Source organism: Daphnia pulex, chromosome 7 (genome assembly GCF_021134715.1).
Source record: "Daphnia pulex isolate KAP4 chromosome 7, ASM2113471v1".
In the NCBI taxonomy this organism is placed as follows: Eukaryota; Metazoa; Arthropoda; class Branchiopoda; order Diplostraca; family Daphniidae; genus Daphnia; species Daphnia pulex.
Window position 1 is genome coordinate 6,325,194 of NC_060023.1, and position 22,762 is coordinate 6,347,955.

At 39.1% G+C, this 22,762-nt stretch overlaps 4 protein-coding genes, 1 long non-coding RNA gene and 4 other non-coding genes across 11 annotated transcripts; 3 read left to right on the plus strand and 6 right to left on the minus strand.

The window, feature by feature from the left end:
• The first annotated feature begins 5,060 nt into the window (after window positions 1–5,060).
• Window positions 5,061–5,981, plus strand: LOC124197456 (endocuticle structural glycoprotein SgAbd-8-like). Its single transcript, XM_046592941.1, has 3 exons — window positions 5,061–5,088; window positions 5,197–5,429; window positions 5,532–5,981. The coding sequence occupies exons 1-3, from the start codon at window positions 5,080–5,082 to the stop codon at window positions 5,869–5,871; spliced, it is 582 nt and encodes a 193-aa protein (XP_046448897.1). The 5' UTR covers window positions 5,061–5,079; the 3' UTR covers window positions 5,872–5,981.
• A 4,516-nt stretch (window positions 5,982–10,497) lies between these two features.
• LOC124197457 lies at window positions 10,498–11,932 on the minus strand. The gene is made up of 4 exons (XR_006876144.1): window positions 11,820–11,932; window positions 11,169–11,730; window positions 10,845–11,085; window positions 10,498–10,778 (listed from the first exon to the last, which is right to left on the minus strand). It is a non-coding gene; the product is annotated as an uncharacterized LOC124197457 (long non-coding RNA).
• Window positions 11,933–12,620: 688 nt separating this feature from the next.
• Window positions 12,621–12,729, minus strand: Trnat-cgu. The gene is made up of 2 exons: window positions 12,694–12,729; window positions 12,621–12,656 (listed from the first exon to the last, which is right to left on the minus strand). It is a non-coding gene; the product is annotated as a tRNA-Thr (tRNA).
• Window positions 12,730–12,975: 246 nt separating this feature from the next.
• Trnat-cgu lies at window positions 12,976–13,081 on the minus strand. The gene is made up of 2 exons: window positions 13,046–13,081; window positions 12,976–13,011 (listed from the first exon to the last, which is right to left on the minus strand). It is a non-coding gene; the product is annotated as a tRNA-Thr (tRNA).
• A 183-nt stretch (window positions 13,082–13,264) lies between these two features.
• Window positions 13,265–13,375, minus strand: Trnat-cgu. Its single transcript has 2 exons — window positions 13,340–13,375; window positions 13,265–13,300 (listed from the first exon to the last, which is right to left on the minus strand). It is a non-coding gene; the product is annotated as a tRNA-Thr (tRNA).
• A 604-nt stretch (window positions 13,376–13,979) lies between these two features.
• LOC124197455 (endocuticle structural glycoprotein SgAbd-4-like) lies at window positions 13,980–18,965 on the plus strand. Of its 3 annotated transcripts, none has more exons than XM_046592940.1 (3): window positions 13,980–14,015; window positions 14,145–14,377; window positions 14,480–14,943. In XM_046592940.1, exons 1-3 carry the CDS (start codon window positions 14,007–14,009, stop codon window positions 14,817–14,819), a joined length of 582 nt encoding a protein of 193 aa, XP_046448896.1. In that variant the 5' UTR covers window positions 13,980–14,006; the 3' UTR covers window positions 14,820–14,943. The 3 variants fall into 3 exon arrangements, with proteins under 3 accessions (XP_046448896.1, XP_046448895.1, XP_046448894.1); XM_046592939.1 differs by lacking the exons at window positions 14,145–14,377; window positions 14,480–14,943 and adding exons at window positions 18,150–18,412; window positions 18,516–18,965 and having other exon boundaries at window positions 13,984–14,015; XM_046592938.1 differs by lacking the exons at window positions 13,980–14,015; window positions 14,145–14,377; window positions 14,480–14,943 and adding exons at window positions 17,970–18,041; window positions 18,150–18,412; window positions 18,516–18,965.
• On the minus strand, window positions 16,918–17,041 carry Trnat-cgu. The gene is made up of 2 exons: window positions 17,006–17,041; window positions 16,918–16,953 (listed from the first exon to the last, which is right to left on the minus strand). It is a non-coding gene; the product is annotated as a tRNA-Thr (tRNA).
• Window positions 18,966–19,653: 688 nt separating the features above from the next.
• Window positions 19,654–20,552, plus strand: LOC124197580 (larval cuticle protein 65Ab1-like). The gene is made up of 3 exons (XM_046593096.1): window positions 19,654–19,805; window positions 19,916–20,052; window positions 20,123–20,552. The coding sequence occupies exons 1-3, from the start codon at window positions 19,794–19,796 to the stop codon at window positions 20,442–20,444; spliced, it is 471 nt and encodes a 156-aa protein (XP_046449052.1). The 5' UTR covers window positions 19,654–19,793; the 3' UTR covers window positions 20,445–20,552.
• Window positions 20,553–20,618: 66 nt separating this feature from the next.
• On the minus strand, window positions 20,619–22,280 carry LOC124197579 (BTB and MATH domain-containing protein 38-like). Its single transcript, XM_046593095.1, has 3 exons — window positions 22,073–22,280; window positions 21,847–22,008; window positions 20,619–21,770 (listed from the first exon to the last, which is right to left on the minus strand). Exons 1-3 carry the CDS (start codon window positions 22,215–22,217, stop codon window positions 20,704–20,706), a joined length of 1,374 nt encoding a protein of 457 aa, XP_046449051.1. The 5' UTR covers window positions 22,218–22,280; the 3' UTR covers window positions 20,619–20,703.
• Window positions 22,281–22,762: the final 482 nt, after the last annotated feature.

The window sequence follows — 22,762 nt, forward strand, 5'->3', positions numbered from 1 at the left end:
TTCTCTCTATCTAATCCCAGCTTCGCTTCGACCTGAGAGGACTGGTTGCACTAAACTGCCCAGCTAACTCCTGGACGAGAAGCACGCAAATCGTTCTTCTCTTTATCCTGTACGCCTAATCTCTACATCCCAAATCCAATCCAAAAGTTTTTCTGATCCTCTACCAATTGTTAGTGTGTCTCGTTACTTTTATCGTCAATAATCATGTGTATGATTATTATTTTGCATGTGTACACAGGCAACACTCGTCCTACGAGTATACGCCTTTTAATTTTAAAAAAAATTAATCGGGAGTGTTGGAAAGGAAAAACTCAGAGTGGAATCCTTTTTATGTGCATCATATAGATGCTTTTGGCGCGTCCAAGTTGCCTACGACGTCAAACAGCTAAACAATAGCTACCAGTAAACCACAAAAAATCCATCGCCAATTTCGATTACAAACACAATTCAATCAATTGATTCATTTTTTAATCACGTGCATTCAATGTAATTAGCATTGGGTTCGGGATCGCAAACACTTTTACTCCACAACCATACTTTACAGAAGTCCTTAGGGAACCTATCAAAGGATCCTCGACACATTGGTAGCAGTCAGACATGTGAAATTAAAGAAAGAAAATACAATAAAAGGTTGGACCTAGTGGAAAACTCGCGAGCGAAATGTAGGATAATGCATTCACCATTCACCATAGGCTACCATATCTAATACAAATATTGAAATGTATATCTTGAGTTTAATATTTCATTTCAGATTTTATTTTACTTCACATGTATTAACTTATTTTTATTCCCTACGGGAATCTCGCTCACCGTAGAGAGTTAAACATTTAAATTGTGAAGTTGTCTCTTATCTTTTTTCTGCTATAAATCAAAATCTGAATATAGTTGGCTAACCAAAGTTGCCAGCACGATTAAATCGAAAAAAAAATTGACTAGAATAGGGCTAGTCCTGGAGCTAAATGGACAGTTTTTTACATGAGTTGCTTACATTATTTTCTTTTTAACATAGTTCGATCGGGATGGGCCAAAAGCGAAAAATGACCACACACTTTTTTAAGTTAATCAATGGATTTGTCAATAAATTTTGCAAAAAATTTATTGCTTAACGTTTACAAATTGTATTTGTATACTTAGTCAAACGAAAATTGATAAAATAAAAAAATTTATCGATGTTTAAAACTCATAAAACAAACTTTAATATATTAAGATTAAGAGATAAGATATTAAGAGATTAAGATATTAAACAAACTTTAAGAAATTCCCTAAATTTCTTAATAATCTTTTTTTCTACAAGCAGTGAAACGTCAATGCTGTGTTCTTAAATGTACGTTTAGACTACAGGGTTTTGAGTGGTTTACGTTACGGCCGTGGGGAAGATTAGATTTGGAGGGGGGACTCAGATAAACAGAAGATGAACAAGACATGACGTGAACGATGAACACGGGATGACAGTCGAGAAATTTTTTTAAAAAACACCGTTCCTTTTTTAATGCTACTAGAGCGATTGGATGTACCGTGATAAATGAAAATAACTCACCCAAACGGTGAAAGAGCCAATTGGGTTAAATGTTCACTTGGAATCATTTGCGCAAAATATTTGCACCAAACGGTGCTACAGCGGGGTTGGAATCCCGCATAGTAAACGTCAACAGCCATCTGTTCCGGGAAAGTTGAGTTTAATGAGAAAATAGGCCGCATGGTGATGTGGTGATAATGGTGTGTGCCGGAAGACGAAGGGAATTGGAGAGAGCAGCACTGCAACACATACGGAAATTTATGAGCACATCAGAATTTTGAATTCATTTACATCACATCAACAGCAACAACAATTGAAAAAAATTGAAAGTCTAAGGTTTGTGTAGTCTATCGCTACAGCGTGACAAGAGTTGACAAGAGTTGTTGGGTGACAAGTGCGTGTGCGTGACAAGGAACTATATAGTTATTAGCGAAAGCGTCGCTCGAAGACACTTTTAAGGATCATCGTTCGATGTAGATGACCTAGGTAGTGCACTTGTGTAATTGATTGGCGTGCGCTGATGCACACGAAACCAAATTGACTTTCAGAAAGGCAAACTAACATTTTCAACAATTTTTTTTTAATTATTATTATTATTATTTCGTTGCACCGACGGCAGCTCGACCTGAAGTCACGTACGTGAAAGTAAAAAAAGAGTTGTCCTTTTGCCCTTTATCCATCTCGCCCGGCTGCTATAAACCCCTCGCCGAAGGAGATTTGTCTAACTCTTTACTCTCGTTGGCATTCTAACTTCCCGGTTTGTTTGTTTTTGTTTTTTCTTATCACACCCTTATAACAATTACAAATTTTTCTGATGACGTCAATTAAAAATGACAATCATTTCCCCTATTCAAACGTTGTCGGTTGTGCCAGTTGTTATTGGAAAACGTTTAACAAGCAGCGAAATCAAAGTCCCTCATCATCGCCAAAGTGAAAAATGGGAGACAAAACGAATGCAAACTAATAGACTACTAGTACTACAGACTAATAGTAATTGCCGTATTGCGGCAAGAAGCTATGATATATCTGGTGTGGAGATCTCAAGGGCCCGTCAGAGTTTTGCCGTCAATTCATTGGAATTCACCACGTGGAACACGGCTACATCTACTGGATGAGAAATGGCAAAAACAGAGGGGGGACTCTTTTCTCATTCATTACAATAGCGAAACACGGATAATGAAACCCCCCACCCCATAAACAATGCTTGGCGACGACATGTCAACATGGAACGCCATTTATAACAGACAAAGCACTGTAATCTAACGAACAAGTTACTTAATCTAATGAAGCACATCACTGCCAATGCGATTTTACTGCTGCCGGTCGAGGGTGGTGATGCGGTCACTGTTGGTCGTGGTGTTGTACTGTATGCTCGGTGAGTGTTCCGCATTCCAATGTGTAACGCCCCGTTTACAAGCGGTTTAGACTGAAGCACTGCACGTTGAGAAGGTTGGTGAAGGATGGGAAAGCTGTACTGTCTGCTCACTCTGTAGCGAGAACGTTCGGCAACATTGTGAAAGGGAAGTTTCTTTCTACGGTAACTGTTAAACACGGCGATGTTGTTTCATTCATTTTTGTCGGGAAAGGTCCAAGGTTCACGTTTCACACTGACATCTCTACCAGTTCTTCAAGCAATTTCTGTGATTTCGTTAATTGGTAAGAACGGTTATTTTCTTTAACATTGTCTTTTCTCTATTTGTTTATGTGTTTGCCAATTTTTTGCGAGCGTTCACTTCCACGGGTATAATTGGTGTGTGTGTGTGTGTTTGTTTGTGTGTTTCATTTTAGTTTGGGTGATGGAGATGGACTGGTTGGTGGTTGGCAGTCGTGTGACGCTGGCGAGCTACCAAATGAGGAACAAGTTGTGAAATGCTGAGCATTGTTGGCTGTGATCTGCTGCTGGTGAGTGTTTCAGTCTCAAAATCTGTTGTTAAGACGAAAGTCATGGTGTTTCTACTTGCAGTTGCCGTCACTGATTACTAACCACTGATGTCGACTGCGGCGACCAAGAACAAGAGACGACCAAGAAGAAGACTGAGGGTGGAGATGAACCTTCTATTCTACAGCGTTCAATTATTTTTTGTTTCTGGCCCTCTAAACGAAACGGTTTTCACAAAAATTTACAACAAAATATCGCCATTTCCTACCCCAAGGGAAGAATGAAAAGAAGAAACTATGTAAGAAACTAATAGGAAACAAAGTGGTGCGCAGGGTTCTCTCTTTCCTCTTGGCAGGATATGAACTTTGTAAAAAAGGCCTTTTTCTTAAACATTAACAATAAATATACTACAAAGAATATCGTATAGTGAATATGGCCTACTGGATGAATGCCGAAAAAAAACACTTTTGTTTATCGCGCGCCAGTCGATCTATTCTCATTGGTTAAAACCGACCATTGCTTATGCACCAAGAATCACGTGATAAATAGGCCACCTCCTGCGTTTTAGAGGCGGGTCACGGAGTCCAAACTTTAAACGTAAATAACCCGTAAAGTAAATTTTTCCCAGCTATAGTATGATTGGGAGATATTTTTTTTTTTCTCTTTTTTTTCTGTATGTTTTATTATTTTTTTATTTTTTTGCACCATCCCCTATTGATATTTTTCTTATTTTTAAAAGAAACACGACAGTTCTACATTAAAAAGTTATTTAGTTATCAATTTATTTATTTTAAAAGCACCCTGTGGGGTAAGCTGTCAGATATTTTGAGGGGCATGTTGGCATGCAGATAACTCACCAGAGGCTGAGTTGCAAGTTTTCAAAATTGGACGTAGAAATTTTGGAGCAATGGAGTATCGTCAGTAGCCAACTTACCCCGTAGGTGGGGCAAGTTGACAGACTTTTTTTTTTGCAGTTTTTCTCGATTTCACAATTTCGTGTAAATGAACATTGTAAACAAATACGAAAAATTCATAGAGAATTGAAATCTGAATCGGATTCATTCATTCATTTTACCAGTAGTATACTCAAAAAATTCAGAAAAAATGCACCTGCCAACTAGCCCCCCTCTCCCCTACACCAGATTAGCAATTGCATTCGCTAATCAAAAAGTTCCTTAAACAGATCAGCACGATTAGATAATCAAAACATCTGTTAACAGATGTTAATCAGCTAACTTAGCTAACCACGAAATCGCTGTGAAAAACCACGCTGTGAAAAACCAAAATTATCTTGCGCTGCCAGTCTGCTACTCACTTTTTTTAGCAAGCAGGGATAACATATTTGTTTTTGATAAACCTTCCCCAAAACCTTCAAAATTCAAGGAGATCAAGTAGATCCCTAGCAAAATATGATTCCTTCTCAAGCGACAAATGTTTCCTCAATTCAATTAGAGAGAGAACTGACGGAAAGAGATGGTTTCATTTGCACCTGACACCTAAGTAAAATGCAAAAGTAAAATCAAAACTTTTTTCCGTTCTTGACCCAATTGGCAAAGAAGAAACCAAATTCGAACATACCCAGACCCCTCCCAAACGAATAATTTTTGTCCCTTCACCCAACTATAAAAGCCCCGATAGGGAAGATGTAAAGTATCAGTTGTTCTACAAATCAACCGAATTCAACATGAAGCTGGTAAGGAGACGACACGCAAGGCATTTAATCAGTCAACAGTCGTCGAATTCATTTGTGCTTTAATTGCCTCAGACTTGGGACTAAACTATGTGAAATATGATTTTCTAGTTTGTTATCGCCGCTGTCTTGGCCGTCGCTGCCACTGCCCCTTCCAGCTACAAGCCGGAATACAAAGCCCCAGCTTACGCTGCCCCAAGTTACTCTGCCCCGGCTTACGCTGCCCCAAGCTACTCTGCTCCGGCTTACGCTGCTCCGGCCTACGCCAAGGATAACAAATACGCAGGTATCACCGTCACCAGCCAATCTGATGAGCGCAATCTCGACGGCAGCAGCCAGTGGAGGTAATAAAAATCAACGAAATGTTAATTCTACTTTATTTACTAGTTATAACCTTGATGGATTCAATCGGTTAATCATTTCTTGATATTGATTAATTTGTGCAGCTACGCCCAGTCTGACTACACGACCCGCGAGGAATCGCAGGTGCAGAAAAAGATGCAAGGCGTCGCCTACGACTCTTACGGCAAAGCAACTTACGAGGATGTGATGGGTAACACCAACAAGGGATCTTCTTACTGGGTTTCCCCCGAAGGCGAGAAATTCACTTTGACCTGGGTCGCTGATGAGCAGGGATTCAAACCCAAGGGCGACCACTTGCCCGTCGCTCCCGTTCACGTCTACGAACTCCCCGTCGCTCCCGTCCATGAATACGAACTCCCAGTTGCTCCCGCTCTCCCCTACAAACGCACCGGACTCGGTTATTCCGGCAACAGTTATTACTAAATTATTAAATTATTAGACCAATGGATGCATAAATGATGTCATATTTGATGTTGTCTTCGCGTTAATGTTGAGTGTGATTGTATAAAAAATATAAACCATCAAAGATTAAAGCAAGTTTTCAGAGTTCTACTTTCACTTTTTACGAACTTGTAGCCGAGACTTTATAGTGATAAGACTACTGTTACTGTCCAACTTATTTTAAATTAATTTAAAGGTTTTATTTAAGGAGAATGGAGACACACATCCGGGAAACACTTTACGTGATTCGATAAATCAATTTTGTTTTATTATATTTTATTCGAAATATTTCATTTGTTTGAGTCGTTTCCTATTTTTCAGATTGGCTTTGACTAATGACTAATGTAAGAAATTGAATAGCGCTGAAAAGACGCAATCCGACACAATTTGCCAATTTCTATTTCACGAAACGGATATATTTCGGAATGGGTTGATGCCATTCAAAATGACTCTTTATCATGGAGGCATGAACAAACGAGAAACGTGAAAATCAAAAGTTGATTTCATCAAATAGTTTCTCTCCAGAAAATTGCGATTCTTTATTTCTCATCAATAAAACGATAATCGGCTCTCCCCTACAAACGCACCGGACTCGGTTATTCCAGCACCAGTTATTATTAAGTTAAGAAATTATATTAGACCAATGAATGATTGAATGATGTCATATTTGATGTTTTCTTTGCGATAATGTTGAGTGTAATTGTATAAATAAATACAAATTAGGCTATCTACAATTAACCAAGTTCTATTTTTACGAATTCATCCGAGAATTTAGTGATAAGCTAATATTCTCCAAATAGTAGACTAGCGGTAAAGAATTTATACAAGGGACAAAAAAAAATATTCTTCAGTTCTTCCGATTTTATCTAATATGAAAAGGAAATTAACATTTAATAGCCTATATTATAAAAATAGTTTCGGTATTTTCCGATATTTTCGGAAATTTTTCTGAAGTTCTTCGGCTGTAACTGAAATCGATTGGCGATAAGAATCCTGCCTCTGCTGATGCAATCCGCCCATTTTTTAAATATTCGACCAAACGGATTTATTATGCTCTATCTGTGCGAATATTTCACGAGTGTACAACATACAATAAATGGTGACTTGAAAAAAAAGGGAGAGCGTGAAACTCAACAGGAAAGACTTATTCACCAAAGGTTCTATACACGTGTTCTTCTGGAATCTTTCTTATCGACCAATCGCAATCGACGAAGGACGTTTTAAAATTATTATTTTGGGAGTAACGTGCGCGTTCTTAGATAAATAAATTTTGGAATCCCATAATTGTATCATAAAGTCTTGCGATAAGTGATATCAAAATGTTGTTTTGAAATTGCGCTCAAGGGCGTTGTCTGACAAAGCTGCGGGGAAATGCTTGCGCATATATAGGTGAATTGGCTTTGAGCGACTTTGAGTTCGTTACGAATCACTTATAACCAAAAGAAGAAACACAAAAGAATGAAAACGAATAACCGGAAACCGGCCGCTCTCTCTTATTACTGGAATCTGATTTTGTACCATATAGGAGGACCTAATCTATTCCAGACATATTTCAGTTGTTAAACTCGTTCAACAAATAACATGAACACTCAGGTAGCCAATAAACAGGAATTCTTCATGGATATTTCGCAACGCATATTGGAACTTGATCTGCTTGAAATAATGTTTGACATATAAAACCCAAATAAAAATAAGAAATTTCCGAGGATATTTCTTTTTCATGTTTAGACTGTTTACACTCACTCCTACTTCATAAAATGTTATTTGACTAAAAGATACTGTCCCGCGGAGGCCGGAACGTCCACAACATTATAATAGGGTGCAGAGTGCTGTAAACATTTATAGTCTCTGACTTCCATTTGCTGGACTTATTTCTTCCAGTGACCTTTAAAGGGGTTGGACAAATAGTAATGGCTGAAAATTACAATATGACACATTAAACTACTTGTCGCTGTTTCAAATGTTTGAAAAATGTAGTTGGGTCAAAAACTGAGTACTAATTGATCTGCCACATTATTAATGAATTTATTTGTATTTGTAAATATTTTGAAGCTTGATCATCTGCTGTGGAGTGTAGACGCATTTTATTTGTCGCCTGGTGTTCCATTAATCGAAATTAAAGTGATTTTGTAATTTTTGTAAGAGACATAACTGTGACTGATTATGCAAGGCAACGCAGATTTGAAATGAAATTACATTCTTTATTAGTTCAAATTTCACTGCTATAATTGGTCGGTGTGTTTGCTAATCAACATCCACCAATATTGTTGTTCCTAGTACTATACAATAACACTGCGTTTCTGTTAAACAGTTGTCCATGTGCAGCAAAGCGTCGAACCCGTCGAACCATTGATGGAACTGCCGGCAAGGGATTCGATAGTCAGCGTGTTGTCCGTCGACGTGCACAGCACTGTGCCCACAGTGGGTGATCCGGTGATGATGAGGGTTGTTCGCTTGTTCCGCTGTTGCTGTAAAACTGCCCAAATAATTGTGTTTATCAAAGAAATTGTGCTGCAGCATTATTTGTATCACAATTCACCGTGGTGTACGTGCCAGCCTGCGTATATATTAGACGGTCGTACAACTCATTTGAATTTTGCTCCCAACGGCTACCGTGATGGCTAGACACTGTGCCGTTTGTGCCCCGGGAGTTCGGATGGTTTTGCACGATCCAGTCGTCGCAGTCGTCGTGGTGGAGCACGCGACTGCCAAGAGATTATAATCTCTCATTGTAGTTTTCGGCGGCGTAGTAGTTGTCGGCGTTGTTGTTGTCGTCGGAGTAGTAGTTGTTGAAGTTGTAGTTGTTGTTGGGGTTATTGTTGTGTTTGATGTTGAAGTTTTGTTGACTTTGTGGTATCCTCCTGCACGACCAAAAGTGGCGAAATGATTGAAATGAGACTCAATTTCCCGAAGGCCAAGCCAACGGACCTCAGAATCATGCAGACTCGCTATCCAAATTATCTTCTTTCGATGTTCAAATTCTCCGTCTGAAAACAATGAAATTAATCAACCAGCATTCCAAGAATTAATATATAGCGACTATTATGTACAGTGTACTAAATTTAAAGTCTCATTCAATCAACAATTTGTACCTATATCATTACAGTTCAGGTTATTATTCTCATGATGATTTAAATTCATTTCGTCGTCTGAAGGTGTTTCGGTGTATATTTGATTTCATAACGATCGTTGGATAATATTTCCAATGCTTTATTGCGAAACTTATCGAGGTATTGAATTTGTTTGCTGACAAAATTATGGTTATAACAGCACTGCTGCTGGAGGCGTCGTTTTCCCATCGCTCGTGATTTATTCGTCGCTGAGTGCTGGACATTCACAGCTAGAGATGAAGCTTGTAGCAGACCGGGGAACAGAATTTTTATTTAAATGAACAATTTGAGATAGTTGGAAATAACAGCAAGCACGTCAGTTGAAAATTGTAAGCGCGCATAATATAAAGTTAAGTTTAAGTAGGTTAATATAAATTTTAAATTACCGAGAAAGTAGCCGATTGAATAACACTATTCATTATATTGATGAACTTCTGCATTTTGTTGAAGCGGGAGACGAATTACGAGGGTTATCACCAAGAAATCTGTCGTAAACTTTATTGGTTCTTAACTGGCGATACTCATTCACGAACTGATATTCTCGTATGGTCGCCTCACCGAACGATTTTCCTTCCTATACTTGCTCATAACGAAGCTATAATAAGGAAGAATATCTGTGTCATATAGGCACCAGAGCGTATAGGCTAATCTTTTTTATACGAACACGTATACATATTATTTACCGCTACGGTCTATGGTCTATGGGCTGAATAAGTTTTTTTTTGTTAGTATTTTCTTTTTCTCACTTATGGTTACTATATGTGCTGAAGTAGACGCGCAATGTTGTTATAAAGCTGCTGAAATACTTGTGCTAATTAAGCTGCATCTGTTATAGCATATTAAGGATACAAATTATACTCTTTATAGTACAAAAGAATAATTTTTTTTGTAAAATGACTTTTATGTTAGAAACAGAAAGAAACGGCTCACTTAATTTGGCTTACATGCTACTTAATCGAAGTAGAATTCAAACGTTCCAATCCGGCAATTCCACAGTTCTATCCGGGTGCAGACGAAAGTGTCAGATTTAGCATGATTCACCATATTTATTGATAAGAAAACTATCTTGATAAGGTGGAATTGCTACCCTTCGTTTTACTGCAGTTCTTATTCAAGTCTTGGTTAACATACGAGGAAATGGTTATGGGAATGAACATCTATTTTTCTTCACAATTTCCTGAAACACAAAAATAGAATTGGTGTCTAAAAATGGGACAAACATTTTTGTCACAAATTCAGTCACGGGTCACGGTTTGCCCTGATCAGCAACAACAGCAGGGACCTGAACAGGAGCTGACAATGACAGGCTCACAATTACAGACTAAAAACGCGGATGCCTTTTTTACGATTAGACAGGCAGCAGCGGGCAGCAGTTTGTACTTTGATTGGTAAGAGAAAATTTCGAAATAAAAATGACCTTAATTTATTCGAGCTAATTAAATCGAAAATAAATTGTGAATAACCTTCTTAAGGCAGAGAACTGACTGCTTTGCATAGGTTTGTTAAAAGCACAAATGTATTATATATGTTTAGCAAAATGATTATGTCAAGTAAATATAGTAAGGTCAATCATTCATGCGAATTAAATAATGTAAAATTAAAAAGTAAAAACTGCACGCGATCACTGCAGTAAAAAAAACATTTGCATACGCTTCAGTTGGAACCGAAACTGCAGATCGATCGGCAACCGTCTCTCGGTCGTTTCCTGTTGGCGAGTATGACACTCCTGCGTCCTGCAGCAACAACATCTCCAGCTCCGGCGTACTGCATCATCCAAGTCTATACAACAAGCCAAAAAATTTATATTATGTCAATTTGACAACCTAAAACTGAATTGTGCCCAACCTCTCCGCCATCCGGCCGTCTCATCAGGAGATAAAAAAAAAAGGTTCAATGATGGAGGGCTCGCTTGGGTTGGGCTTGGGCCCCCCAAAAACTACGGAGCACCGGCGTATTGGACGTACTGCTGGCCAGCAGCTCCGTATCCAGCGGGATAAACTGCATATTGTTGGGAAGCAACACCCTGGTCAACAACAACAGCAGGGACCTGAACAGGAGCTGACAATGACAGGCTCACAATTACAGACTAAAAAATGAGAAATAAAATACAATGAAAAGACTAAATAAAATAATTTCACAGATTTACTGTATGCAAACATTTGTTGATACCTTCATTTTCAATATGAGTTGGAAGAGACGGGAGAAGAGACACTTCCAGCATATCAACTAATTTTACCGAATTGTAGTACCAACCATTGGACACTCCGCAACTGTTGAAAACTGCCACAGTTCAGACGTCAATTTCCGCCCAAGCCCAAGCCCAAGCGAGCCCTCGATCATTACACCTGTTTTTTTCATCTCCTGATGAGACGGACGATGACGGAGAGGCTGAAGCGCGACGTAAACGGCTCTCGTTGCCTCTTTCTGAAAGCGGTGAATGTTGCTGAATCGTCGTCCAATCGTATGAATCGTGACGTCCATCCGTCACAATTCCATCAGAAGGTGTAAGTGCGGGAGAGAAGGGCAGAAATCGGTCGGCAACTGCTGAGGCCGTGTCATCAGACGCGTACATCGGAACGTAGACCTTCTTGGCTACCAGAATCACTTTACGTGAATTCGGTGCTGACCTCACTTTTTCTGCTGTGTCAGATTTGCCGGACTTGAGATTGAGGAACCACGCCTCTGAAACGACGACCAACAAGCTCAACACTGACCGGCTCAAAATTACAGACTAAGAAATAAGACCATAAAACACAATGAAAAGAATAAATAAAATAATTCACAGAACAACATAAAACTTTATACAAATTCATTTTATACCTTCATTTTCAATAGAGTTGGAAGAGACAAGTTGTGCCATGGAAGATTAAATGGGATCTGCGTACCAACAGTCACGCCACGTCGGCCTTTTATCTCGACTCGTCGAATCCATAAATCACCTCGAGCTATTGGCGCTAATGAGATTTTCAAGGTAACATTCCTGTCTCGTTTTAATGGAGGTGGAGACCAATAACTAAAATCAAATTCCGATTCAATTTAAACAGATTAAAAAGTGGCGCGCACATTTGAACGGTCTGTAACCGCTATCTTTGTATACAGCCCATTTTTAGGCTGGGGAAATATAATGGCCATTGAGTTCTGCACGAAGTAACATCATTCTGCCATTTTTCTTTATTCGTGTATTATAGTGAATTCAAAGAATTAATTTACCTCAGGAAAGAACAAAACCTCTTAATGTGTATTTACGCTAGAATTTACGTTCACGTCATCCCTGCGTCATCCAAGATAATTAAGAAACGAAAACGTTATTACAAAAGAGATCCCGTTTCCATCTAATCATCTATGAAATTATAATATAATTATTTCGTTGTAAAAATAATAAATCCATTTGGATGTTATCTTTCCGTAGACAAGGGATTTTCATAAAACGATGTTTATTTATCAGAATATCACACAAAAATAAATCCAACTGCCCCTCTGGATTGATAAGATGAAATTGGAACTTGTGCAAACAGACAGTCTCATCAGCCTCCGTAGAGGAAACATAAAATAATTTACATTTGTTTGATCAGTGTGCACGCTATTTTATCAATATATTTCAATTCATGACACATCAAAATTTGTCTCCTGAGAGGTTTGAACTCTCGGCCTTTGGTTTTCTATATTTGTTCTTTTTCTTCATAATCGTTAGACGTACGAGACCAACGCTCTACCACTGAGCTAAGGAGGCACAAATGATGCGCAAATAGGCTATTTCTTAAATGGTAATATTTGTTTGAAGCGTGAATTGGAAAACATTCTAGAAGCTTCCGCGCTGCGCAAAATTCAGATAATTAAAGTGTTATCTACGATTCTCACGGAAGAGTTCATTACGTTTAGATACTCAGTCTTCTCAAATTTACCGCTATCCAATGGAATATAGAGCTTCACAAATATTTTATTTCGGGTTTTGTTTTATCGTTCACAATGTGATTACTGCCTCCTGAGAGGATTGAACTCTCGGCCTTTGGTTTCCCATTTTGCACTTATTTTATACTTTAAACTCCTACGAGACCAACGCTCTGCCGCTGAGCTAAGGAGGCACATTTTCTAGTATTACAGTTTTTATTTTGCTTTATTAAAGCGTGAAGTGGAAACCATTAAAGATTACTGGAAGCTTCCGATCCATGCAGAATTCACATAGAAATTGCGGTGTGTTCTCAAATCATCTCATTTGATTGACAATGTTTCTGTTTTTCATCACGTGTTTAATTTACATATGCATTTGCCTCCTGAGAGGATTGACCTCTCGACCTTTGGTTAGCTATATTCAATTAATGCTAACCTCTTTAATTTACTTCTACGAGACCAACGCTCTACCACTGAGCTAAAGAGACACACAAAATTAGACAAAATTAGAAAACCTTAAAAGACTGGAATATTTACATGCTGAAAAATACGATATGTTGCTCATAATCAATCTTTATGAAATATGAAACGAGAGAAATAAAAACTAAAAGAATACGATTTCACTTAACAACTTTATAATGCTAAACCGTGAGACCGATGCAAGCTCTTATTCTTAGTCATGTTTCCGACTTAACGCAACTTACGACATACCAAGATTCAAAAATCTTCCGCAGTCATTCACATCACAAATGATACCGTACTATATTTACCATTTTAAAAATAAGTCATCAAACTTCAAAGGGATCAATTAGTTCTCCTGAAAAATAAGATTCTTTCTCGGACAAAAAATGTTACCGCAATTCAATTAGAGACGACTGTGAAAGTGAATGGTATTCGTTTGCACTTGACACCAAAATAAAATGCAAAAGTAATATTTGCAAGACTTTGTTCCGTTAGTGACCCAATTTGCAAAGAAGGAACCACATTCGAACACACCCAGACCCCTCCCAAAAGTATCATTTTTTCTCCCTTCACCCGTTCCCATTCACACCCAACTATAAAAGCCCAGATAGAGAATATGAAAAGTATCAGTTGTTCTACAAATCAACCGGATTCAACATGAAGCTGGTAAGGAGACGACAAAATCACACCATTGGCATTTAATCAGTCAGCAAAACAGCAACAGCCATAAAATTCATTTGTGCTTTAATTGCCTCAGACTTGGGACTAAATTAAGTGAAATATTATTTTCTATAGTTTGTTATCGCCACTGTCTTGGCCGTCGCTGCCGCTGCCCCTTCCAGCTACAAGCCGGAACACGAAGCCCCAGCCTACGCTGCCCCAAGTTACTCTGCCCCGGCTTACGCTGCCCCAAGCTACTCTGCTCCGGCTTACGCTGCTCCGGCCTACGCCAAGGATAACAAATACGCCGGCATCACCGTCACCAGCCAATCTGATGAGCGCAATCTCGACGGCAGCAGCCAATGGAGGTAATAAAAATCAACGAAATGTTAATTCTACTTTATTTACTAGTTATAACCTTGATGGATTCAATCGGTTAATCATTTCTTGATATTGATTAATATGTGCAGCTACGCCCAGTCTGACTACACGACCCGCGAGGAATCGCAGGTGCAAAAGAAGCTCCAAGGCGTCGCCTACGACTCTTACGGCAAAGCAACTTACGAGGATGTGATGGGCAACACCAACAAGGGATCTTCTTACTGGGTTTCCCCCGAAGGCAAGAAATTCACTTTGACCTGGGTCGCTGATGAGCAGGGATTCAAACCCAAGGGCGACCACTTGCCCGTCGCTCCCGTTCACGTCTACGAACTCCCCGTCGCTCCCGTCCATGAATACGAACTCCCAGTTGCTCCCGCTCTTCCCTACAAACGCACCGGACTCGGTTATTCTGGCACCAGTTATTACTAAATTATTAAATTATTAGACCAATGAATGATTGAATGATGTCATATTTGATGTTTTCTTTGCGATAATGTTGAGTATGATTGTGTAAATAAATATAAACCATCGAAGATTAAAACAAGTTTCTCAAGTTCTACCTTTTTTACGAACTTGTAGCCGAAACTATAGTGACAATTTTCCCCCTTAACTTCACATCTAATTTAAAGCTATAATTTAAGGAGACTTGAGAAACACTCGGGGACACTTTTATACTATTTGGCAATCTCTCTATCTTTTTGTATTTGATTTCATTGGAAGTTTTTTATTTGCTGGATATCTTTCGTATTTTTACGATTCGCTTTGACTAAAACTGTAGAAACTGAATGGCACTGAAAAGACGCATTCCATCGGTCATTCTATGCTGAATTTCAGCCTTTCAGGAGACCGAATAACTGGATGATGCCCATTTCTTGTGGATTTAAAAAAAAGTTAGAACATATACCATGAAAGCATGAACAAGGTGGAGTGTGAAACTCAAAATCAGACTTTTATCAATTAGACTCTCTCCAGAAAATTACGATAATTTTTCAAAACAGCCCCCCACCCCCAAAAATGCGATAATATCACGAAAAATTATTTTTTAAATTGAGAAACATCTATGCGGGTTACTAGATAAATAAATCCTGATCTCACTAAAAGAATATTACAACCTTTTTACGAAAAATCGAATTTTTTTTAAAGGGTACTCAAGGGCGTTGTTTTACAAAGCTGCGGGGAAATGCTTCCGGATATGGGTGAATTGGCTATAGAGGTTTTTCCATTTGGTTCGTGTAAGTAGAGGGAAAAGTCGTGCGGCTAGTCGACTAGTGCGCACCATGGCGGTGGATAGCCGAAACTTGCTGCAGACTTTGCTTGATCCAAACGATAGTCACCGTAAGGCCATGTACTGTAACCTGTCAGGCTGTCAGCAGCAAAAGTGAAACCTGTTTTTTTTCTTAAGTGTTTAAAATGACAAAAGGTTTTTGTTTCATATGTTCAACTTATGAAAAAAAAAAGAGATCGCCGAAGTTTTTTCAAAGTGAAATGAGTTCTTTCTCAATTGAATTACTGTTAATGTTGCATTCTGGCACTTTGAAAAAACTTCGGCGATCTCTTTTTTTTTTCATAAGTTGAACATATGAAACAAAAACCTTTTGTCATTTTAAACACTTAAGAAAAAAAACAGGTTTCACTTTTGCTGCTGACAGCCTGACAGGTTACAGTACATGGCCTTACGGTGACTATCGTTTGGATCAAGCAAAGTCTGCAGCAAGTTTCGGCTATCCACCGCCATGGTGCGCACTAGTCGACTAGCCGCACGACTTTTCCCTCTACTTACACGAACCAAATGGAAAAACCTCTATTCACCAATTTATTCATTGCCGTTTTTTTATGTATTGAATTAAAAGAATTTGTTTTTTTCTCAACCACCCCCCCCCCCTAAAAAAAAAACTGATTGAAATTTAAGCGATGCAGTGAATCCAATTATCCAAAGATTATTTATCGATATTTATCGTGCTTAGCTTGCACAGAGGAAATCAAAAAGGCCTTTAAAGGTTTTCATTTGTTTAATCAAGAGTATGGACGTTATTATTTTATCATACAATTCGGAGTGTCTGGTGGTGAAAACGCATGACCGCGCATGACCATGCAACTGTAGAAAAATATATACTTTCCTCTCTCAGAATACAATCAAAATTTGGCCACGAAGCATACAGTAATAAAAGGCTTTTCTTTAGTCTAAATTCAAGCGACGTGATGCGATACAGAAACAAATAATTTAATTTGAAACATTTCTGTTGAGCGAAATTTTGGGTGACTGGCCTTTAATTGGGGGGCTGATTTTTTCAAAGTGAATTGGAATAAACCATTTGGGTTCACACTTCACCGGAAGCTAAGGTTCGTAAAGAGCGCAAAAATCACATTAACTAAAGTAGGAATCAATATTCATTGTATCTTTCGAGTACGAATTTATAACGTTTTTTTATGGAATCTTCTCGGACCTATTAAGAAAATGTTATCTAAAGACTACAGGATAGTCAAGATGAGTTGAAATCACAAAAAAAATTTCAAATAGTTATGCATATACCTCCTGAGATGATTGAACTCTCGGCCTTTGGTTTGCTACATGATTCCATACATTTTTCACCTTTTTCCCATTTTCTAATTATTGATACGAGACCAACGCTCTACCACTGAGCTAAAGAGGCACATTTTAGAAAATAGAACAAGTTAAAACTTTCGTTTGATTTCTAAAAGACGTTGTGATAAAAATAAATAATTAAACTATGTTTTTACTCAGATGATTTGCAATTGCCAAGGGTCCATAGTCCAATTCCCTCATCAACTCAGGCTGGACTTAAGTATATTATATAGTCAAAGTTGCTCTTAATATAGTATCACAGCACACGAATGGAATGTTACTTTGTGTATAATTAAGATTGCAAATCATTAGCAGCTCTTGTACTTCTTCTTCTCTATAAAACGTAGTCTATGCAATATTAACATTTTGAGCAATAAGTAATAATAATACAATACAGACAAACGAACGATGGTATTATCTAATATATAGGGCTGGCATTAAACTAAAAACACATATTGATTACTGAGATGGGCTTCATTATACTTCTAAGCACGCATAGCCGAACTCAGCCGAACCAAGAAAAATGAAATTATTGTAATAAAAACTACAAAATTCAATTTCAACCAACAATTGTACTATATTTTAGTCACCGAGGGACTGTGCTGATACTTTTATTCTTATTCATATAATGTTTCTCGTTAATGCAGCTGTCAAAACCCAAAGTATCTTGCCCTGCCATTCGCTTTACCAGGGATATCATATTCACTGTTATGGATGTATAAGCCTTCAAACTTCAAAAACATTAAGTAGCTAGTTCCAAAAATAAATACGATTCCTTCTCAGCTACGAAAAATGTTGCCTTACATCAATTACAGAGAGAACTGACGGAAAGAGAATGGCTCGTTTGCACCTGACAACAAAATAAAATGCAAAAGTCGAGCAAAAGTGATATTTTCAAGACTTTGTTCCGTTCGTGACCCAATTGGCAAAGAAGGAACCAATTCGAACATACCCAGACCCCTCCCAAACGAATAATTTTTGTCCCTTCACCCAACTATAAAAGCCCCGATAGGGAAGATGTAAAGTATCAGTTGTTCTACAAATCAACCGAATTCAACATGAAGCTGGTAAGGAGACGGCACTCAAGACATTTAATCAGTCAACAGTCGTCAAATTCATTTGTGCTTTAATTGCCTCAGACTTGGGACTAAACTATGTGAAATATGATTTTTTAGTTTGTTATCGCCGCTGTCTTGGCCGTCGCTGCCGCTGCTCCTTCCAGCTACAAGCCGGAATACAAAGCCCCAGCCTACGCTGCCCCAAGCTACTCTGCCCCAAGCTACTCTGCCCCAAGCTACTCTTCTCCGGCTTACGCTGCTCCGGCTTACGCTGCCCCGGCCTACGCTGCCCCGGCCTACGCCAAGGATAACAAATACGCAGGCATCACCGTCACCAGCCAATCTGATGAGCGCAATCTCGACGGCAGCAGCCAGTGGAGGTAAAAGTCGACGAAATATACTATTTCTACATTATTTTATTAATAATCGATCTGGATTCAATTGGCCGGTTAATCATTTCTTGATAATGATTAATATGTGCAGCTACGCCCAGTCTGACTACACGACCCGCGAGGAATCGCAGGTGCAAAAGAAGCTCCAAGGCGTCGCCTACGACTCTTACGGCAAAGCAACTTACGAGGATGTGATGGGTAACACCAACAAGGGATCTTCTTACTGGGTTTCCCCCGAAGGCGAGAAATTCACTTTGACCTGGGTCGCTGATGAGCAGGGATTCAAACCCAAGGGCAACCACTTGCCCGTCGCTCCCGTTCACGTCTACGAACTCCCCGTCGCTCCCGTCCATGAATACGAACTCCCAGTTGCTCCCGCTCTCCCCTACAAACGCACCGGACTCGGTTATTCCGGCACCAGTTATTACTAAATTATTAAATTATTAGACCAATGGATGCATAAATGATGTCATATTTGATGTTGTCTTCGCGTTAATGTTGAGTGTGATTGTATAAAAAATATAAACCATCAAAGATTAAAGCAAGTTTTCAAAGTTCTACTTTCACTTTTTACGAACTTCTAGCCGAGACTATAGTGATAAGACTAAATTACTGTCCAACTTATTTTAAATTAATTTAAAGGTTTTATTTAAGGAGAATGGAGACACACCCGGGAAGCGGGAACACTTTACGTGATTCGATATAAACCATTTTTGTTATATTATATTTTATTTTAAATATTTCATTTGTTTGAGTCGTTTCCTATTTTTTCCGATTGGCTTTGAATAATGTAAGAAATTGAATAGCGCTGAAAAGACGCAATCCGACACAATTTGCCAATTTCTATTTCACGAAACGGATATATTTCGGAATGGGTTGATGCCATTCAATGGCTCTTTATACTATGAAGGCATGAACAAACGAGAAACGTGAAAATCAAAAGTTGATTTCATCAAATAGTTTCTCTCCAGAAAGTTGCGATTCTTTCTCATCAATAAAACGATAATCGTCGAAAAATTATTTTTAAATTCCGGAAACATCAGTGATGCGTGTTTCTAGATAAATAAATCGTGAAACCCAAAAATAATATCACAGCCTTGCGATAAGTGAAATCGCAATTTTTTTTTTTTTTGAAAGGGCCCTCAAGGGCGTTGTCTGGCAAAGCTGCGGGGAAATGCTTGCGGATATGGGTGAATTGGCTTTGAGCTTGTTACGAAACACTTATGACCAATAGAAGAAGCAAGAGAGTATGAAAACGTATCTAGAAACCACTCTCTCTTATTTCTGGCCAGTGTATATAATCCGGTTTTCTACTAAACTTTATATCCAGTCCTATTTCAGCAGTTGTTGAACTCACCCAACAGACAACATGACCAAGCTGGTAAACTCACAGGATATTTAACGACTTTTTTATTAGCTAACTTATTCTGTTTGGAATAATATTTCATTGGCGTACACATAAATAGCTATATTTTTATATTCTCTATATAGTTTATTATCGCTGCTGTTTTGGCTGTCGCGGCCGCTGCTCCTTCCAGTAGTTACAAACCGGTGGAATACAAGGCTCCCGAAATCACCATCGTGAGCCAATCTGATGTCCGCAATCTTGATGGCAGCAGCAACTGGAGGTAAAGTTAATATCCACAACATGTCTTGGATCCTCATTGATGTCGAGACTTTACGATTTCATCTTGTTAGCTACGCTGGATCTGACGGTACCACTCGTGACGAATCCCAGGTCCAGAAAAAGATGCAAGGAGTCACCTACGACTCTTACGGCAAAGAAACGTACGGTGAAGTCCTCGGCAACACCAACAAGGGATCATCCTATTGGATCTCCCCCGAGGGTCAGAAATTCACTCTGACTTGGGCGGCAGATGAGGCGGGATTCCAACCCAAGGGCGACCACTTGCCCGTCGCTCCCGTTCACGTTTACGAGCTCCCGGTCGCTCCCGTCCATGAATACGAACTTCCCGTTGCCCCTGCACTCCCCTACAAACGCACTGGACTCGGTTATTAACTCAAATCAAATTTCATTCTTGAATTTCACACGAAATTTCTTTCTCATGTTCCTAATTGCACCAGTATGTAAATTATTCTTGGTGTGGTAATAAATATATTTGTTAAAGTCCTTGTTAAATTTCACTTCTATCCTAACCCTAGTAGCGTCTTATAGTGTAAATGATCCAGCATATTTAATACAACGCGAACTGTTTTATTTAATTACCTCAGATTGGTACATGAAACGAATACAAATTATTAAGCAATTCTTTTGGAGATCAAATAAAAAGACTCATACGATCAATGATGCGTCGAGTTACCAGTACACAGAGGTCCGGATAGTTCTTGGTGAGATCTTCCCATTCTTTCAAATGACAAACTTCTTTTCCCTGCAAGGTCATGAAAGAGACGACTGTTTGCTGTAGCTCGTCGACCGAGTGAAGATGGGCCCATACCAAGAGATTGATGGCGTTTTCTACTCGAACACAGGTAAGCAAGAAACGAACGCATTCTTCTTTCAAGTCGTTGATGTCGTACTTATCGGCCGCCACGAACAGAGGCTGAGCTGTAGCTTCTTCAGTCAGCGCTGTCAAAAGCCGGCCACAGTAGATGTAGTGTAGTAGTTGCTTGAAAATGTCCGGCTGCACGTCATCAATAACAACCTCACCAGTCGCTGCTTCCTTCATGTCGTGCTCAAACATTGCGGCAAACACGGGACTCCTAGCCACCAGGATATTAACATGACCGCCAACACGTTCGTCGCCTTTGAAAGTGAACTGGACATCGCAGTGATTCTGATGGACATACATATCAGCCAGTTGTTTGAGGACGTTCTTTTCTCCGCCGCTGAAAGTTTCGAACTCGATCAAGAGAAGACAAGTCAACGGTTTCCATTCGTCAACAGAATAAAGACGTTCAAAATAAGCGAAGCTGCCGTCAAAGTTCGCTGATTCCCAATGATGATCCGAATTGAAAGACTTGTTCAGAGGGATAATTTTTGTCATGACTCCATTGAGATTGGCCCAAATAGCCGAGGGTAGTTGATGATGAGTTGAATCCTCTTCTGGTTTTCCGTTGATGAGGTTCACCTCGTCTTTTTCACCTTCGCCGATCGATTCCTCCTCGGCTGATGCGTTTGACGACTTGGTTTCGACTTGTGACAGCGCCAATGAACCCACAATTTTCGTAGCAGACTTGGTGAAAGATGCCTTTAAGACGTACGATTGCCCATCAATCACGAAATCGACTAAGTATTTAGCCTGCTGATGATGTGCCCCGAAAACTTTATCGGCTGTCCCATTCGCACCGTTTCCCTGGGTAGAACTGACTGGGTCCACAGCAGCAACTAAATCAAGATTCAATATCAAAATTGACGCAAAAACTACAAATGAATGATTTCAGCTATGCTAATAAAGCCCTACATGAAAAGTTTTGTGGTGACGGTGATCCGAATGTGAATAGTGATGATTTTGCAGCACGAAGCGTCTGTCTGCCATTTTTTTGGCTCGCTGGAACTTGAAAAGGCACTTTATCTGCTTGCTCCTGGCAAATTGGCCTGCCAAATAAACCAGTCGGACCAATGTCTATAAACTGACGTGAATCAGTTTCTTGAAAAGAGGTAATTTGCAAATAATGTCGTATACTAACCTGATGAAAGTTTAGGCTGGACAACCGAATCCACTTGGGTGGAAGAAGGCTTCATCTCATCAGATTTTTTACTTGCACCAATCGAATCGTCATTGGATTTGCATTGCGGCTTTTCCCACTTGATGTGCATGCAGTAGAGTCCCATTCGAATCCGTTCAACGCAAACCTCTGGTTCTTTCCTTTAGTTATTCAATTGAGTCTTATGAGTTTGCACATTAATGGAACTTGGTTACATAAAAAAAAAAAAATCACCTCATTCTCTTCACGACGGATCGTAGGCAAACTACCAACGGATGCTGGCACAGTAAAAAAAGCCATGATGTTTTTAGTTTCCCGAAATAGGATCAACGAATGTGAACGGGTTTGTACGACGAAATCCTCCAAAATTTGTGAGATTTACACTATCACATGCCACCTGTTGCAACCAGGTGCGAAGTTACAACTAGAAAAGTGAAACAAACAAAAAAACACTTGAAAACTACGGACATGAACGATAACACCCGAGATAAAACGTTTGAGCATTCAAGATAAAAACCGCCTTTTTGACGAGCTTTTAATCACACTTGTAATCACACGGCGTCATTTTGAAGAGCCACTACTATCATACTTATTTTAAATATTAAAATCGTCTAACTTACACCCAAATGTGAGGGGATTTCCACAATCACTAGCCATCAACCACAATAATTC

What these genes read in the sequence shown, in the direction of transcription:
- LOC124197456 (XM_046592941.1), top strand. An exon ending in GACGGCAGCAGCCAGTGGAG is followed by an intron (nt 5,430 to 5,531) that starts GTAATAAAAATC and finishes TAATTTGTGCAG; the next exon opens with CTACGCCCAGTCTGACTACA.
- LOC124197455 (XM_046592939.1), top strand. An exon ending in GACGGCAGCAGCCAGTGGAG is followed by an intron (nt 18,413 to 18,515) that starts GTAAAAGTCGAC and finishes TAATATGTGCAG; the next exon opens with CTACGCCCAGTCTGACTACA.
- LOC124197580 (XM_046593096.1), top strand. An exon ending in GATGGCAGCAGCAACTGGAG is followed by an intron (nt 20,053 to 20,122) that starts GTAAAGTTAATA and finishes TCATCTTGTTAG; the next exon opens with CTACGCTGGATCTGACGGTA.
- LOC124197579 (XM_046593095.1), bottom strand. Translation starts at nt 22,217, where the DNA reads ATGGGACTCTACTGCATGCACATCAAGTGGGAAAAGCCGCAATGCAAA. An exon ending in CCAGCCTAAACTTTCATCAG is followed by an intron (nt 22,009 to 22,072) that starts GTTAGTATACGA and finishes GTCAGTTTATAG; the next exon opens with ACATTGGTCCGACTGGTTTA. An exon ending in GTCACCACAAAACTTTTCAT is followed by an intron (nt 21,771 to 21,846) that starts GTAGGGCTTTAT and finishes ATCTTGATTTAG; the next exon opens with TTGCTGCTGTGGACCCAGTC.